Source organism: Bactrocera tryoni, chromosome 3 (assembly GCF_016617805.1).
Source record: "Bactrocera tryoni isolate S06 chromosome 3, CSIRO_BtryS06_freeze2, whole genome shotgun sequence".
Lineage (NCBI taxonomy): Eukaryota > Metazoa > Arthropoda > Insecta > Diptera > Tephritidae > Bactrocera > Bactrocera tryoni.
This window is the reverse complement of record NC_052501.1, coordinates 78,632,092-78,649,922: the sequence shown is the minus strand read 5'-3', so window position 1 is coordinate 78,649,922 and position 17,831 is coordinate 78,632,092. Positions and strand designations below refer to the sequence as shown.

General features: G+C 34.5%; 2 protein-coding genes across 5 annotated transcripts; both read left to right on the top strand.

The window, feature by feature from the left end:
* The first annotated feature begins 602 nt into the window (after positions 1-602).
* LOC120770514 (helicase ARIP4) lies at positions 603-8,427 on the top strand. Of its 4 annotated transcripts, XM_040098051.1 has the most exons (11): positions 603-785; positions 1,738-4,175; positions 4,641-4,981; positions 5,060-5,332; positions 5,404-5,602; positions 5,677-6,160; positions 6,251-6,380; positions 6,449-6,724; positions 6,823-7,328; positions 7,399-7,531; positions 7,612-8,427. In XM_040098051.1, exons 2-11 carry the CDS (start codon positions 1,747-1,749, stop codon positions 8,322-8,324), a joined length of 5,484 nt encoding a protein of 1,827 aa, XP_039953985.1. In that variant the 5' UTR covers positions 603-785; positions 1,738-1,746; the 3' UTR covers positions 8,325-8,427. The 4 variants fall into 4 exon arrangements, with proteins under 4 accessions (XP_039953985.1, XP_039953986.1, XP_039953984.1 ...); XM_040098052.1 differs by having other exon boundaries at positions 4,641-5,332; positions 5,677-6,067; XM_040098050.1 differs by having other exon boundaries at positions 4,641-5,332; positions 7,402-7,531.
* Positions 8,428-8,965: 538 nt separating this feature from the next.
* Positions 8,966-17,185, top strand: LOC120771008 (G protein-coupled receptor kinase 1). Its single transcript, XM_040098773.1, has 15 exons — positions 8,966-9,465; positions 11,818-11,894; positions 11,961-12,034; positions 12,861-12,962; positions 13,028-13,102; positions 13,169-13,230; positions 13,292-13,343; positions 13,412-13,603; positions 13,672-13,827; positions 13,887-14,213; positions 14,782-14,882; positions 14,975-15,193; positions 15,264-15,470; positions 15,540-15,702; positions 15,967-17,185. Exons 1-15 carry the CDS (start codon positions 9,353-9,355, stop codon positions 16,150-16,152), a joined length of 2,106 nt encoding a protein of 701 aa, XP_039954707.1. The 5' UTR covers positions 8,966-9,352; the 3' UTR covers positions 16,153-17,185.
* Positions 17,186-17,831: the final 646 nt, after the last annotated feature.

Below are 17,831 nucleotides of genomic sequence, written 5' to 3'. Positions count from 1 at the left end.
TCGTTACATATGTGGTTACTTTTAGTAAAATCGTATTACCAGATGCAAATAATTAAAGTTTTCGCGGGTATCTCAGTAATCGATAATCTACGCATTAGGGCAAGCGGAAAAAATGAAAGACATTCAAAACATACATTTACAATATTTGATTGTGTATGTTAAGTCAATGTTATTCTTTTAAATGGGATATCATTTATGCAGATTTAATTTAAATTAAGTTTGAAAACTGATGATTGACATAAATATTATGAGAACATGACATAACATGAATACAATTTTATAAGAAAGAAATGTTCAGTTTACAGATAGTATTTCATTTCATCACGGAGCTGTTAAACTAAAGTCACAGTCATCACCATCTTGGATTGATTCGAGTTTCAATTACCTTTTATGGTAATAAATATTTAAAACACATATAATAATAACAGTATTTAACATAAAAGATTACAATTTCTCATGGTATCGATATTTACCGGACGTCTAAGATTTTCTTCTGACATGCAACCACCCAGTACTTGATTCCGTGTTTTCCTTTTATACGTTCTCAGCTATACACATCTGTCAACAGTTGATTTGGTGTAAAGAAAAGAGTGGCAGTGTCGTTAGATATCCTATTTTTCTGCTTGTAATTGATTTAAATTGAGAAAATGTTTTACAATAAGTTGAATAATTTCAGTATAAAGTATTAAAATGTTGCAACGACTATAAGATTAAGTATATATTGTTGAATATGTGGATAAACTTCACATACTAATAGATCTATGAAATACACTTGTGAATAACAGGTACATAATTTGTTGTTTATTGTAAAGTAGGTGATAATATTAATTGTTTATAAACAACGAATGGATAAAGTGTCTCTCGACAGTTCATTTATTAATGAACCAAAAAATATATATAATAAATATAGATGAGATCTACAAATTTATTGCAGTTACATGTATAAATGTTATTACGAGTATATGTATTAACATAATGTGTGTATATTATGATTAGAATGCGGTGGAAAGCGAAGTTAAGATTTACTTATGTACGGCCATATGTATCTTCAATTATGTATGTGAAAGAAAATTTTCATTTTGCCGTGCTTTCTTGAATTCAACGTAGAAAAAATATAGTATTCTGTGCAAAAACAAAAGAAACTACATATTCCTTCAACTCTTCACATATATTTTCGGTTTTAAATTACCCTACAAATACTCTTTATTTGAAGAGATTCTAGTGCACATACCTACAGCTACATCTTAAATTGTGATGCTAATACAAAGATCTTTATGTGATACACGACTGAATCATTAATGTGCTTAAATAGATATATGTAGATGACAAAAGATGTAAAGGATTAATATAATTAATAAATTTTTCATTCCGGCACTCCTTTTTCGTAAGCAGTAACACTTTACACATGTAGATGTGTGTGATTACATATTTATGACTGTGTTAATGTGACGGTGTCTACAACTCATTGCCCTTTTGCAAAAGCAGATGCGTGAAGATTTGTGTTTGCTTCAAGTGCTGATACGAAATATTGTACCTACATGTCATTTACAAATATATTATACCTATGTATATACTTAATAATTTTGTTGGTTATATGTACTACTAATACCCGTATTTAATGGGCCACTTAAATGTTAAATCGTCAAGCGAATAGTCAATATTGATTCGTCATTCATAAGTATTTTAAATTATTATATTTTTGTCCATGTGCCCACTAATATACTTAATATTTCACAGAAAATTATAATGGATTCCCAAAATCATATGGATACGTACAACGACAATGCTGCATTGAATCCGCCTGCTATGAATAGGCCCGTAGAACCATTCCAACCTTTTTTGCGACCGGAAATTACAGGCATGAATCCGGAAGATCCTTATGCGCAGTATCTAAGAAACCAGGAATCACTGCTTTTAAACGATATGAACGCTAAACAATCATTGGATATGTTAAAACAACAAACCAGCGCACTTGACGCATTAAGTTACCCCTGTATTGGCAGTAACAGTTATCCGCCGAGTGACCACTTTGGGCAAAAAAGAAAGAAAGACTCCGAAAATGATGAAATGATAGAGGCAAAGAAATCAAGTAGCATTAACATGTCTGCGGAAGAGAAAAAGACTGCTAACATGCGTAAAAATATACGAGATGTCTTCGATGAAAACCAATTGGATACGAATACACTAGCAGCACAACGTGAGGAATCTGAACGTTTGGCACGTGTTGCTGAACAACAGAAAATCATACGTGAAACACAACGTCAAGCCGCGGTCAATAGAAGTTTTGTGCGTACACAAAATAAAGTACTCTCCCTGTTACAAAGTGGCACCACATTTGCAAAGGTCACCAGTGAAACACCATTCGAAGAAGTCGACACAACTTTAACAGAATCCGAACAAAATGCCAGTCCACAAGCGCTACCAATTATTAATGACGACGAAAAGCTTACTAGTAAATTAGAAACTGAAAGTGTTTTACAAAAAGACGTTAAACCAATATCGCCAACACCTATTGATGATGATGATGATGATGATGATACTGTAAAACCCGCAGAGGAACAAGTTATCAGTGATGTGGTGACAATAGAAGATAGTTCCTCAGAAGACGATTGCATTATGCTATCTGACGATGAAGAGGAGCTAGACGATGAAGAAGAGGTAGACGATCCGAGCAATAGCGGTTTACATGTCAAAGATGCTTACAATGTGGCCGATGACCAAGGACGTGTTTTAGTGAATATCGGTCATCCTGAGGGTGAAGATGACATTTTCGTAGCGCCACAAATAGCACGCACAATCAAACCACATCAAATTGGCGGTGTGCGTTTTCTTTTCGATAACATAATTGAATCAACGAAACGTTTCAAAAGTTCCAGCGGTTTCGGTTGTATACTCTCGCATTCAATGGGTTTAGGAAAAACGCTACAAGTGATTTGTTTCTGTGATATCTTCCTGCGGCATACACCATCCAAAACAGTGCTCTGTGTTATGCCCATCAATACGTTGCAAAATTGGGTGTCCGAATTCAATATGTGGTTACCGAAATACTCCGATAATCCAGAACATATACGCCCGAGGCAATTTGACGTTTTCATACTCAACGATCAGCATAAAACACTGAGTGCACGTGCCAAAGTTATACTTAAATGGGCCGAAGAAGGTGGTGTGCTGCTAATAGGCTATGAATTGTTCCGTTTGCTGGCATTAAAATTGATGTCGACACGTAAACGCCGCAGCAATAAAGCGGGCAATTGTGAACGCAGCGGCACAGAAATGAATAGACGTTTAATGGAGAGTGTACATCAGGCATTAGTCAAGCCCGGTCCGGATTTGGTTATATGCGATGAAGGTCACCGCATTAAGAATGCACATGCCGGCATATCACTTGCACTGAAACAAATACGCACACGACGTAGAATTGTATTAACTGGTTATCCATTACAAAATAATCTGTTAGAGTATTGGTGTATGGTGGATTTTGTGCGTCCCAATTATCTGGGTACACGCAATGAGTTTTGTAATATGTTCGAACGACCCATACAAAATGGCCAATGTATTGACTCAACGCCGGAGGATCACAAATTGATGCGCTATCGGGCGCATGTGTTACATTCGCTGCTTTTGGGTTTTGTACAACGTCGTTCACATGTTGTGCTGCAACAAACACTACCTAAAAAACTAGAATATGTTATATTAACGCGTATGACAACGTTTCAACGTCAACTTTACGATACATTCATGAATGATATAGTGCGTACCAAATCTGTTCCTAATCCTTTAAAAGCCTTTGCTGTTTGTTGTAAGATATGGAATCATCCTGATGTGTTGTATAGTTTCTTAAAAAGAAAGGAAATTGACTTGGAATTAGAAATGGAGGAAACCGAAGTTATTGGCGAACCAACAACAACTGCCACTACAACAACAACTATTGTTACACCGGTGTGTGACGTTGAAAAATCCACGACGCTGGAAGATAAGCCAACCGACGATGCCGTTGTTAATGAACCAATGTGTCAAGATGTCAAACCCAAAGAAGATCTTAGTTCCGAAGCTAATTCGCCGGCATCAGAGTGCAAGCAGGTGGATCAACAATCGCCAACAGATATGACACAGCGTGACGGTCAGGCATTGATGGCAAACAAACCGAATACGGAGTTTTCCAACTTGATGAATAGGTTAGTGATAGTTTTTATGAAAAATGTTCTATGTTTTGCTTAACGCCTTGAAATATGCAACTACGGACTAAAATCTTGTTTATATTGGCCTTGCGCCTTGATATATGCAACAATTTACAAATACCTATATTTTAAATTTGTTTGGTGCCTAGAAGTATGCAACGACGTACAAAATATTGTGTATATATATTGGTATGCGCCTAGAAGTATGCAACATTATAGGCATAACAATTTAGTAGCAGTTATTTATAGCTGAAAAAAATAAAAAAAATAAAAATTATAAAAGAAATAAAAAAAAAAATAATTCTAAACGAAAAAATGGAAAAAATGTTAAAAAAGCATCAATTTTAAAATGACTGTGCATATTTGTATAAAATTGTAAAAAATATGAATTATAATAATCAAAATATAGTTAACTTAAGAGTTCTTACATGCCATACTAACGCTCTTGATACACTCTTCCAGCTCATTGCTATCGGATCACTACAATCAACAGCAAAATGATGTACCCTCTTATTTGGGTGGAAATGGCAATAATTATTGGCAAGAGTCCAACGTAAATTATTTCAATTATCAAACAGTGAGCGATAATATTGAATCATTATCGAAACCGAACTATGTCGGTATGGTGCCACAGCGTGCCGAAGAAACTCCCAACGAGGCCACCGAAGGAGCAGGCTCTTCACAAATCGTCGATTTGGATACGAAGGAAATCAAAACTGTCGAAACCGATATAGATATGACACTCTGTCCGGTCATTAAAAATGAGGCACTAGGCGATAATTCTATGCTGGCAAATGCAAATGGTGAGGGTGCAACAACAACCGGCAATACAGATGCCTTGATCGAGGATATCAAAATGTTAACCAGTACGAATTCTGTAGGCAATGAAAAAGATGTTGGCAAAGCGAAATCAGACGACACCACACTACATGAATGGGCCATAGATTTGATGAAGAAATACCGACCGGGTCTGCTGGAAAACTCACCTAAAATGGAAATATTCTTTTGTATACTAAACGAGAGTGTCAAACTTGGCGATAGAGTGCTTTTGTTTAGTCAGAGTCTATTAACGTTAAACTTAATAGAGACATTTTTGCAAATGACACGTATGCCGGATTCGGATATGTGCTGGGGGCGTGGCGTATCGTACTTTCGTAAGTGCTTAAATTTTTAATATTTAAGCATAATTTTATAAAGTTTTATTGTTTGTGTAACGCTCTTCTAGGTCTGGACGGTTCTACTACATCGCAAGAACGTGAACGGCTCGTAAATGAATTTAATTCCAATACAAACGTAAAATTGTTCTTGATTTCAACTAGAGCCGGCTCGCTAGGCATAAATCTTGTCGGCGCGAATCGTGTTATAGTTTTTGATGCAAGTTGGAATCCCTGTCATGATACACAAGCAGTATATAGAATTTACCGGTGAGTTTTGTGCACACAAAATATAAGGGGAAAAATATATTAACCATTCGATTTGCAATTTTTATTCATTTTAGTTATGGCCAAAGAAAGCCATGCTTCGTTTATAGAATTGTAATGGATAAGTGTTTAGAAAAGAAAATATATGATAGACAAATTAAGAAACAAGGCATGTCCGATCGAGTCGTCGATGAGTGTAATCCCGATGCGCACCTCTCGATCAGAGACATCACCAATCTCTGTCATGATTATGACGATGATGATAAGAGTCAGTCAGAGGTGCCGGAATTCACCACACCGCTCGATTCATTCGAGGATGTTTTAATACGGAAAATTGTGGAACAGCATAAAGGCGGCTTATCCAAGGAGCCATTCTTCCACGAGAGCTTGTTGATCGACCGAAAAGAGAAGAAACTGTCACAGGCTGAGAAAAGGCAAGCACATCGTGGCTATGAAATGGAGAAGAAGGCGAGTGTTAAACAAAACTTTAGTGTGCCCATTAAGAATCAGTATCGCATTGTGCGTAACGACGGCAGTATTGTGACGCGTCCTGTTGCGTCGGTAAATAAGCAATGCAAAAAATTCACTACATTAATAATGGAGTGTGGAAAAATATTTGAAATATCATAAATCTTTTACAAACTTTTACAGATACGACCTATGCAAACAACAAAAACAACAACGGCGACCAAAAGTGGTGGCATACGTACCACACGCTGGATACCAGCTGAGGTGTGGCAGCGGCAAGGCATGACGGCACAAGAAATGACACTGCCTTTGGGTAAACACTGCATTTTCTAATACAATTTTGATTTTATGAATACAATGTTTTTGTTTTTTTCCCCACAGACGTTGTTATACCCACACATTCGAATGACAAATCGAATATAATTTTAAAGTCCGGACAGCGTGTTATGGTTTTAAAGTCCGCAAAAGGCATTTATATGCAATTGGAGAGTGGCAAAATTATTGCGATTCGAACGTCCAGCAAGGCGGCAGAAGTGAATAAGACGGACAAGGATGAAGTGATTGATATCACAAATGAAGGCGATACAACTGAGAAGAAAGGAGAAGAGAGCAAAACCGAAACTGCGAAACAAAAAGAAAGCGACAGTACAGCTAAAGGTAAAGAGCAAGAAACATAAACCCTGGTTTTAGCACAAACCAATATAATATCGCTAAAGTTTTATTATTTTTTATAATCACATTTTACTAACTTCCAGGATCTCAAAATACTGAAACGACTGAAAAATCAGCCGGTTATGACAAATGTACCAATAACAATACAAAAAAATTGGTGGAAACTAATCCAACTAAAGGCAAGGAATTCGTGCAGCCAAATCAGTATAAAGCGGATATTCAAATGCAAAAAGATGACATCAATAGCAAATTTGACAATTTGAAAAAAGTTGAGCAGAAAACGAGTCCACAAAATATTGAGAAAGTCTACGCATCACATACAAATGATAATACCACCAAACAGGAGTTTACCAATGCAGCGAGGAGTGCCCAAAAAGTGTTGGCACCGAAACCGCCACAGCAAGTCGACGACAGTTTAGCTTTAAAAAAGCACGAGAGCAGCCATCAGCAGCAGCAGCAGCAACAGCAACAGCAGCAACAATTACTAACCCAACATCATGAGCAAGAGAAGGAAAAGAAGGATTCTATGTATGCTTTAAAACATGGCCTTGATAAGAATAACCCACCACAAAACACACTCTTGAATCAGGTATGTATTTATGCGTTAATTTTATGATACGAAAGAAGAAACACAAGTTTGAAAACGTTTACTTTCTCAGCAGCAAAAATGTCTACCACAATATAATAATAAGCCATTGGTGGATCCTGCACCATATCCTTACAAGCAAATAGGTAATTATCCATTTTGTGGTCTGCCACCACCCGATCTTTCGAAGTATGCGAATCAAAGAGGTAATTAGAATAAAACGATGTGTGAATAGTGTGAATTTTCAAACCGGACTTTGTTTATTTTTTTTTTTTTAATCACACAGGTGACATGATGACTACACCGACTGAGTCTTTTCAGACCTGTAATTACAATAAACGAAAACTACAAAAAGAGTTGCCAATACCAACTGATTATACGCCTTCGCCCACATCCTCATCTTCATCAGCTTCAGCCGCATCAACAGCATCATCATCATCGTCCACATCACAAAATCAAAGCTTAAAACATAGTCATTTAAATGCAGCAGCTGCTGCTCCAGCTCATCAATCACCATACTCGCAATCGCCCTATACATCTTTATTCCATCAGCAGCAGCAACCAAAACTACACCTGTACGGATCAAATTATAATTTAGACAATGAACATTATAGTAATTTAGCGCAAACTTCACATAGTTCACAAAATTTGAATCAAAATCATAGTCTTATTGGTGACACATTTGGTGCCGTACAAGAGAATAGCACAAGCCTTATGCATACCGGTGGCGGTCAAAATGTGTCAGCGCCGTGTGATTATTCCACACATTTTCCCGACTACGCCGCCTACAGTTCGTACAACCATCCGCATTATTTTCCACATTTTGCCAATTCATATGGCAATGGTTCGTCAGCACCGATTGGCACCAATCCATACCACCAAATGCATTGGTCACCATTAATAGCGCCAACATCTATAAATGAGCAATGTAATCCTGTACACTCGTCCGTTTATCCTCAAAATGGTGCGCAACATAATCAATGGCATCACAAATTATAAATATTGTAGTTATATAAGTAAAAAATATCACCATTCAGCCACAAAAAGGTTTTAAATTAATTAATTTAATTGCATGGTATTATCGTAAATTTGAAATATAGAATATAAAATAAAAAAATTATTAATTGAATAATGTACACGTGCGATTGACTTTCGTTTTGTGTGTGTGGGAATGAGGAAGGTATTATAAATCAGTTACGAATTATTTGTTTTAAAATAATTTTTTGAATATTGAAAATTTTGTGTACTGTTATTTACTATCTGTTCTTTATGCCACTGTGCTTTCTTATTTCTAAGAGATGCCAGATTTTGGAAAACTTTTTGAGTATTTCTCCACAAATTTTCTTATTTTTGTGTGTTCTGTTTTGTTAACATCAACTTATTACCAAATTTATTTATGTTGTTTATGTTTTTGTAACAATTTTACAGTTTGTAAACTGTTCTTTTTCCAAAAAATTAATAATAAAAAGCAATTTATTTACGTTAACCCTTAGTTAGTTCCAATAAAAACTAACGAAATTCAACATTGCATGCAACCCTGCATTTGACATGCGCTCACACAAATGCCATTGCTACATATGTACACGTTCTCAACTTGATACATTGCGAAGTTAGTATCCCATTCTGATTGGATGTATTGTATTGATACACATTAGCTGTTTAAAACACATATATATTTTCTTTTTGTCAATTGAGTGTGCTGTATAGTTTGAAATTAATTTGCAACAAATATTTGTGATTTACAATAGTCTATGAAATTTTCTAATAAGTGCAAAATCAAATACATATGGAATCTATATGAAGTGAAATAAAATCAAATAATTGGCAAACATGTAAAGAAATGCAACGTCTTCTTTCATTTGTTGGGAGATCGTCGTCGTCGGTACCTTTTCGATAGGTACGTTGTGTTGTGTTCGTATTCGTAATTTTTGAATCGGGACTGAGAAGAAAGTGAAAAGGAATTTATAGCAAGTGGATTAATACATAGTACACCTGAACGAAGGAAAGAACACCAAACACGCATAAACATGGCGGATTTGGAAGCTGTGCTGGCGGATGTCAGCTATCTGATGGCCATGGAGAAATCCAAATGCACACCAGCAGCAAGAGCTAGCAAAAGGCTTGTTTTGCCTGACCCCAGGTAAGTGTTTGTGTGTGTATACATATGTAGGTATTCAGTAGCGTTATATGAATGACTGGAAGTTAGTGCAGGTAGTATTCCCCCAAAATACGCCCAATTCAGCATGCAAAGCACACTGGCAGCCACATTAAAATTTCTTTTATTTCCATTCCTCAACATTTACTGCACAACAAAATACGCAGAAATATATGTCTGTATGTAGTATGTATGTAAGTGATTTTGCTGACTAACTAATCGAAAATTTCAATTGTATACACTTTATTTCATTTCATTATACATGTGGGTATATATTTTGTGTGCTCATTTTGTATTGCTGTTTAGCAATTAAAGTACCCACTATCTCTGTTTTGTATGGCATATATACACGTACGTGTTTTACATTTATTTTTGCACAATTGTGCATACAGCTGGTGTAGGCATTTAGAAAAAAAACTAGCTACATATACAATTGTCCAGTAGTTGATAATCGAAAACTTCAGAAGTTCAATGATGCACAAATTGATAAAAATGCATGCAAAAATCTATATACAAGTATGTATAAATATCTACAAATACCTGTAGTTACTGTAAATCCAAACATATTTTTGTATATACACATACTCATATATTTATACGCCAAAAGCATAACATACACTTCTATATCTCTATATTCCTACTCACACAGTGTGTCGTAGGTGGTCTCAATTTATTCGAGTATCAAGTTCATATAATCAGTGTTGTTGCATTTAGCTGCTGCATTCATAACAAAATATTTTCGCTTCGCTACTGATAATACATATTACATATTATTGTTTGTATGTAAATACGAGTATATAGTATGTAAGAATGTATATGTATATGTGGATTTTACAAAGGATAAATGGCATATATAAGTATATGTATATACAGAAGTATGTATATATGTATATACATATACATATCTTTAGAAACTATCACAATGGATATGAAAGCGCACTCCTGTTTACGAAAATAGCATCTTCATGAGAGTTCACTATACAAAAAAGATGATCCTTCTTAAAGTACGTTTAATTCGTGCAAAAACAGGCACGTCTCTCTTTATTAAAATCAATGATACATTCAACTAACAAATTCGATTACATATGTAAATTTTTACGAAGAAATATAAGAAATTACGGCCATGGCCGCAATTATTCGAATGTGCCTTGGGAAAAAGAGTTGCGGTGCCATTCATAACGGTACTGTTCATACGAAACCGAAAAATCAAGTTTCAATTGTAAAGATAATAGTTTTCTCCAAGCAACGCCGAGAGGGGTTTTCGAAATTTTAATTAAAAAAAATGTAAACACAAATTTGAAAACCATACTTATCCCTCCCCTTACCATCTTCGTATGTAGTACGATCATGTCCTTTAGAGTTGTTTAGGTCATGGTTCTGTGGTGTACGTTTTAAATAATATGAATATGTATATGAGGTTTGAATCACGATAAAAATTTAAAAGTTTAATGCGAATATATGTGCATATGTATGTACATATTTATGTATCGGATATTTTTTGAATATAGTAAAGGATACAAATGTACAAATGTATTGTCGGGATCGTTATAGGGTTCAATAAAATCTCACACATAATCAAAATTGTACGTATGTATCTAAGTATGTATAATTGGATTACATAATTGGATGCACTTTTGTGGCTTATCACTATATGTGTGTATTTGTAAATAGTTGTACTTAATTGTTTTGTTTGTAATGCTTTATGGACTTTCATTTGTACGCATTATCACAAAAATGTATGTATGTATGTATGTTTGTGAGATAAGGAATTCTTTAAAGTGTTTAAAATATATGTATGTACGTTACAATTGCTAGGAGTTCTGAAGACGCTTTTATTTACTTACATAAGTATACCATATTTAATACATTATGAGAATGTATGCATGTATGTATATATGTACATATGTCTGCATAAAAAAATTATTGTTTATTATGTTAAGTTATATATTATATAAACTGTAATAAATAATTAAAAAAATGCCTCTTTGTTTTCTTGCTTTTAGTTCATTTATATTTATGATTTTTATGTTATATTCGTAAGCATATTGACGTTAAAATTAAACGGTATTGGAAAATCTATTATAACAATTTTTTCAAAAATTTATTTGATTTTTTATGCTTCTAACTAACACCGTATAGCACACCATCATACTCCTTAAAAATGAATTTTTATTTTATTTTTGTATTCATCTCAAGTTTTTGCGTGTGTATGTTTGCTAATAAGCCATTGCTAAAACAGTGACTGAGTTTCAAGGTGGTATGTTACTATAAAAATAACTTTAAATGAAATTTAATTATATTATTTTGTATTAATCGTCATATAATTATGTTAAACAGTGTCCGCAGCGTAATGTATAAGTATTTGGAAAAGGAGAGCGAGTTGAATTTCCATAAAATATTTAATCAAATACTAGGTAAGCACTACAATTATGATCTATATGTCCAATTTGTTTAGATTAATATGTATTTTTGTTCTCTAGGATATTTGCTCTTCAAAGACTTTTGTGAAAATGACTCCGAGGAACCAATACAGCAGCTAAAATTTTATGAACAGGTTGGTTAAAAAGACTTAATATTTTGTTATTTATTTGTTGTAAAAATTAGCACAATATAGTATATAAAAATTAAGAAAAAAACCTTAACTTCGGCTGCATCGAGGCAATAATTCGTTTTACAGATACAAAAAAGTTTCCAAACAAGTTTTTATGCCAGCTATATGCTATAGTGATCCGATCTGTATAATATAAATGAAATTTTTGGGAAAAAATATTTTACACTCCGCTATTACGACGCTATATCCGGTAACCCCTCGGAAAAAAGAACCGCCCCTTTTTTAACTCCTTACATGATCATCTAAAACGTAAAAATACGTGTTTTAGTTAAAACCTTAACTTGAAACTTGGACGAAGGAAAAAACTGAAAATTGGATTTTTGGCATACATTTTTACAAAAAAATTAAAGTTTCAATGAAAATTTCGAGAAATTTTTTTTCAAATAGTTGTAATCGAAAAAAAAATGCTTCGTCCAAGTCTTTAAGAACTGGTATCTCAATGACCTGTGTAATATTTTATGAAGACAGGTTGAGTCGTTCTCGAGAAATCTTGCCAACCGACTTCAAAAACACAGTTTCGAGAAAAACGCGTTTAAAGACGGCGCACCTAGCCTACCGAGCCTCGAGCGCACAAGTTGTCAAGGCTGTATCTGCGAAACTATTACTCGGATCAACTTTAGGACAATATTCTATAGGTGTTTTAGAATTTAATAAGACAATAAATAAAAACGATTTTTTGAAACCCGTAAACCCATGTAATCCCTTAATAATATATTTAAATAAATATTAGATTATCATTTGGAAAATATTTTTTAAAAACTATTTGCAGATAAAAAATTTTGAGAAAACGGAAAGCTACGAAGAGCGTAAAGAATTAGCACGAGAAATATATGACAATTTTATCATGGAAGAAATGCTCTCTCACACATACGTAAGTTGCAACTTTAAATTGTTTTATTTTTAACTTAAATATTTTTTTATTATATAATTGTATAGGAATATTCCAAAGAAGCTGTAGCCAGTGTACAGAAATATCTTTTAAAAAATGAAGTACCCGTTAATTTATTTGAGGTAATAATTTATACTGCACATATTTCTCTAAAAAGTTGCCTGGTTTCATTGTAATTAAATTTACAGCCTTATATCGAGGAGATCTTCAACCACCTAAAAGGAAAGCCGTTCAAAAAGTTCTTAGAGAGGTAAGCTAACATTTATTTGCTAAAATATAGTATGTGCAATATCTAAAGTTTATCCTTATAGCGACAAATTCACACGTTTTTGCCAGTGGAAGAACTTGGAGCTTAACATACAGGTACCTCCTTACTTTTGTATACTAATTTTCGTACATAATATTTATATATTGTCGATTTCCATGTATAGTTGACCATGAACGACTTCAGTGTACACCGTATTATCGGACGCGGTGGCTTTGGCGAAGTGTACGGCTGTCGAAAAGCTGACACCGGCAAAATGTATGCCATGAAATGTTTGGACAAGAAACGCATCAAAATGAAACAAGGTGAAATGCTGGCGTTAAACGAGCGAACTATGTTGCAAGCAGTGAGCACAGGGGTAAATGTTAAAATAAATTACATTTTATACACTTTATATGTTTATTATTTTATTGCTTCGCTTTTCAGATGGATTGTCCTTTCATTGTTTGCATGACCTATGCATTTCATACACCCGACAAGCTGTGCTTCATACTTGATTTGATGAATGGCGGCGATTTACATTACCATCTTTCACAGCACGGTGTGTTCAATGAGGATGAGATGAAGTTCTATGCAGCTGAGGTACTGTGCTCAATTTAATTCATATTTTATTATGTTATGCTCACGCAGTTTCATTGTAGGTAATTTTGGGCTTGGAACACATGCACAAACGCTTTATTGTCTACAGAGACTTAAAACCTGCAAACATTTTACTCGACGAAAATGGGCACATTCGTATATCGGATTTGGGTTTGGCATGTGATTTTTCGCGTAAAAAACCACACGCCTCGGTAGGCACACATGGCTATATGGCGCCAGAGGTGCTTTCAAAAGGCACTGCCTATGACTCATGTGCCGATTGGTTCAGTTTCGGCTGTATGCTGTACAAATTGCTTAAGGGTCATTCACCGTTTAGACAGCACAAAACAAAAGATAAACACGAAATCGATCGAATGACCTTGACTATGGTGAGTTTGAATTACAGGAATATGTGTTTTTTTTTGTTGTAGCGACAGAAAATATTGCTAAAGTAATTGCGAGGAATGGTGTCAAGTTGACAGTCCTTGGCCGTATAAAAATCCGAGTCCGTTTCGGTTACTTAGTGCGCCCTCAGAGTGAACGCTTAAAGCCGAGCCGAGTACATTTTCTCAAGCAAAGCGTGGATTTACTTTTGGCTCTGCATCGAGTATTCACTCTGTGGGCACCCTTAGAACCGACTGTCATGCGAACTATTTACAAATATAATGATATTGAATTATATTGGGTAGTCGAAAAAGTCTTTTCGTATTTCTAATCGAACTTAAACTTATTTTTTCAACATTTGTAACATTTTGGTTAACCACTTTTTGCGATTTTTTCGCTTGAGACATTATTCCATCAGTGTAAAACTTTCTTCAGTGCAAATCGACTGCAACGACAGCTATTTTCAAAATACGAAAAAACTTTTTCGACTATCCAATATATAAATTTATGTATGCTTAAATCAGTGCAATGCTTAAAAAATCGATTTTTTTATATATTTCACATTTTTAATAGAACGTTGAATTGCCCGACTGCTTTACACCCGAACTCAGAAGTCTTTTGGATTCCTTGCTACAGCGTGAGGTTGAAAAGCGACTGGGGTGCATGGGTAATGGGTAAGTGAATCCTAAATAAATTCAAGCTCCTAACATTAATGCTAATATATCATTTATTTATTTCGAAAAAAAAAAAATTAATAAAAATATAGTGCGGATGAAGTGAAGATGCATCCATTCTTCTCAGGTATCGATTGGCACCAAGTCTATGTTCAAAAATATACACCGCCATTAATACCACCGAGAGGCGAAGTTAATGCCGCCGATGCTTTCGACATTGGCTCCTTCGATGAGGAGGATACGAAAGGCATTAAGCTAACGGATAGCGATCAAGAGCTATACAAATTCTTTCCACTTACAATTTCCGAAAGGTAAATAAATACACAAACACATTCATAAAATGTATAACTGAACTGTATAATAATTTGGTGTTGTTTGCAGGTGGCAACAGGAAATCGCCGAAACAGTATTCGAAAGTGTTAACATTGAAACAGATAAAATCGAGCAAAAGAAAAAAGCCAAACAAAAGCAGCATTTCGATGCGGACGAAAAGGAGTCGGACTGCATTTTACATGGTTATATAAAAAAATTGGGCGGCTCTTTCGCTTCGCTCTGGCAAACCAAATACGCTAAACTTTATCCAAATCGGTAAGCGCATGCATATTTGCTAATATTTAACCGTTATTTATATGATTGCATATATGCCATATTTCAAAGATTGGAGATGCACTCAGAGAGTGGTAGCAATAAGCCAGAGTTGATTTTTATGGACCAAATCGAGGACATTTCCTCCGATTTCATACATTACAAAGGCGAACAATGCATACAAATTCGAGTTAACGATGGATCTCGTGATGGACGCATAATTCTTACAAATTCAGTTAGTACATACACACACAATATATATACACATATGTATATATTGGATAGCCGAAAAAGTCTTTTCGTATTTCTAATCAAACTTCAACTTATTCTTTTTTTTGTATTTATACCAATAATTAAATAAACAAATATGTACCATTTTGGTCGACTTTTTGCCATTGACAAAATACGAAAAGACTTTTTCGACTACCCAATATATACATATATATAGTATATATAACTTGTCTTTAAATATATAATTTCTACTAACTTGTTATTGCAGGATGAAATCGGCTTAAAAGAGTGGGCTTTCTCCTTACGGTCGGCTCATAAAAAATCACAAGAGCTTTTAGGCTCTATGGCACGGAAAGCAGGGAAAATCTATGGCAGCGAACGTGATGGAAATAAATCTTTGTACATATTAACGGGTAGCAATCCAATTTCCAAAGTCTCAAATGGATCCAACTAGCAAATATACAAAGGACATACAGGACATTTGCAGATGATGACGTTGATGATGGGGGAGCAGTATAAGCAGAAACCGCAGCAACAGAAGAAGAAAAAGCACCAGCTCCAACTCCAACTCCAACTCGTATTTCAGTTTATTAAACAAACGCTTTTTTTATTATAATGTGTAACATTTTGTAGACTATTTTTTCATGATGATAATGATTCGTTTGATATACTTTTAACTACTGTTACTCGGGAGTAAAATAAACCAGAAAGTACTAAGATCTAACAAACATACATAATACATGCATACATACGTACATGCTATATTAGAGAATATAACAAAAAAAAAGAGTAAACTATTATTGCACAAGTGGAGCAGCGCAGACAAAGTGCTTGGATAAATCGACTGAAAAGTGAAGCGCATAAATAGCAACCATAAAGCATTAGCGTTCTAGTAAATCCAAACATTTGACTTGCCAATGCTTACGTAGACACGTAAATCCCTACCTACATACATACATACAAACAAACGAGTACATTAGAAATGGGCATATCAAAGTGTTAATTAATTATGCGCTCGCTTTTGTGACGCAATATTATGTATGTGTATGGGCCCAACGTTGGTATATAACAGAAAAAAATAAAATAAAGCGTACGAATTTGCATTTGACTAAAAATAACAAAAAAAAAAAGCAAAAACAAAAAGTAATCAAATATTAGAACAATCAATGGTAATTTGACCGCTGGTCGAGTAGTTATAGTTGAACCACCATTTAAGCGGATTTAAATATCCGCACACATAAATACATACATACATGCATAGAAACATATATACATATGTGTACTGGGCTCTTAGCAGCCGGTTGATGTGCAATTGCAATGTTATTCGAAATCACGCCTATCATAGGAGTATAGTAGATGATACCATACATATGTAAACTTATCATAATTTTGCTGTAAATCGTACATTTTGTGTTTTAAGTTGTTGTTATTTTTATTGTATTTGTGTAATTATTTGTTAACTAAATGAAATTCTGCAAAGAATATGAGTAAACTGGTTTTTGTTATGAGTAAACAATTTATGTCCAAGTACAATTTATTGGGTATCTACAGTCATACATACATACATGTATGTTCGCTGTGTACGAATGGAAATGGCAGCTTTTGTTATTAAACAATTGTGTAAGCAAATTGTGAGAAAAACTACTTCGTAATTGCTTGTGTGCGCTGAGCTGCTTAATTATTATTATTTTTTGCGCTAAACAACTTTTCTAATAGCTTAAAAACATACCTGTACATATTTGCATTCTCCTTAACCTGTAAAATATTTATAGCATTCGTTATAAATATACATACATATGTACATATGTATGTGTTCAAACGCTTAGTTGACTTTCGCTGCGAGGATTACGAAATCCTGTTGTGGTAGCGGCAGGATTCTTACAAAATCCTCGCGACGACTGCTTGTCCAATAAAGAAGTTCTTCATACAAGAACTTGATTTGGATCGGTCAGGGTATAAAAATATGAGTTATGTATATAACCCTCCTTACATTTTTGTTGAGCACCGAACTTGCAGTCCGATTCAAATTTTATTGTGCTCAAGCTAGAGCCTGTGGCCTTAGGTTGTTGTTGTTGTTTTAACGGATTATCTAGTCCCCGTTAGGATGGTAAGGATTATCTAAGTTGTCGTCGA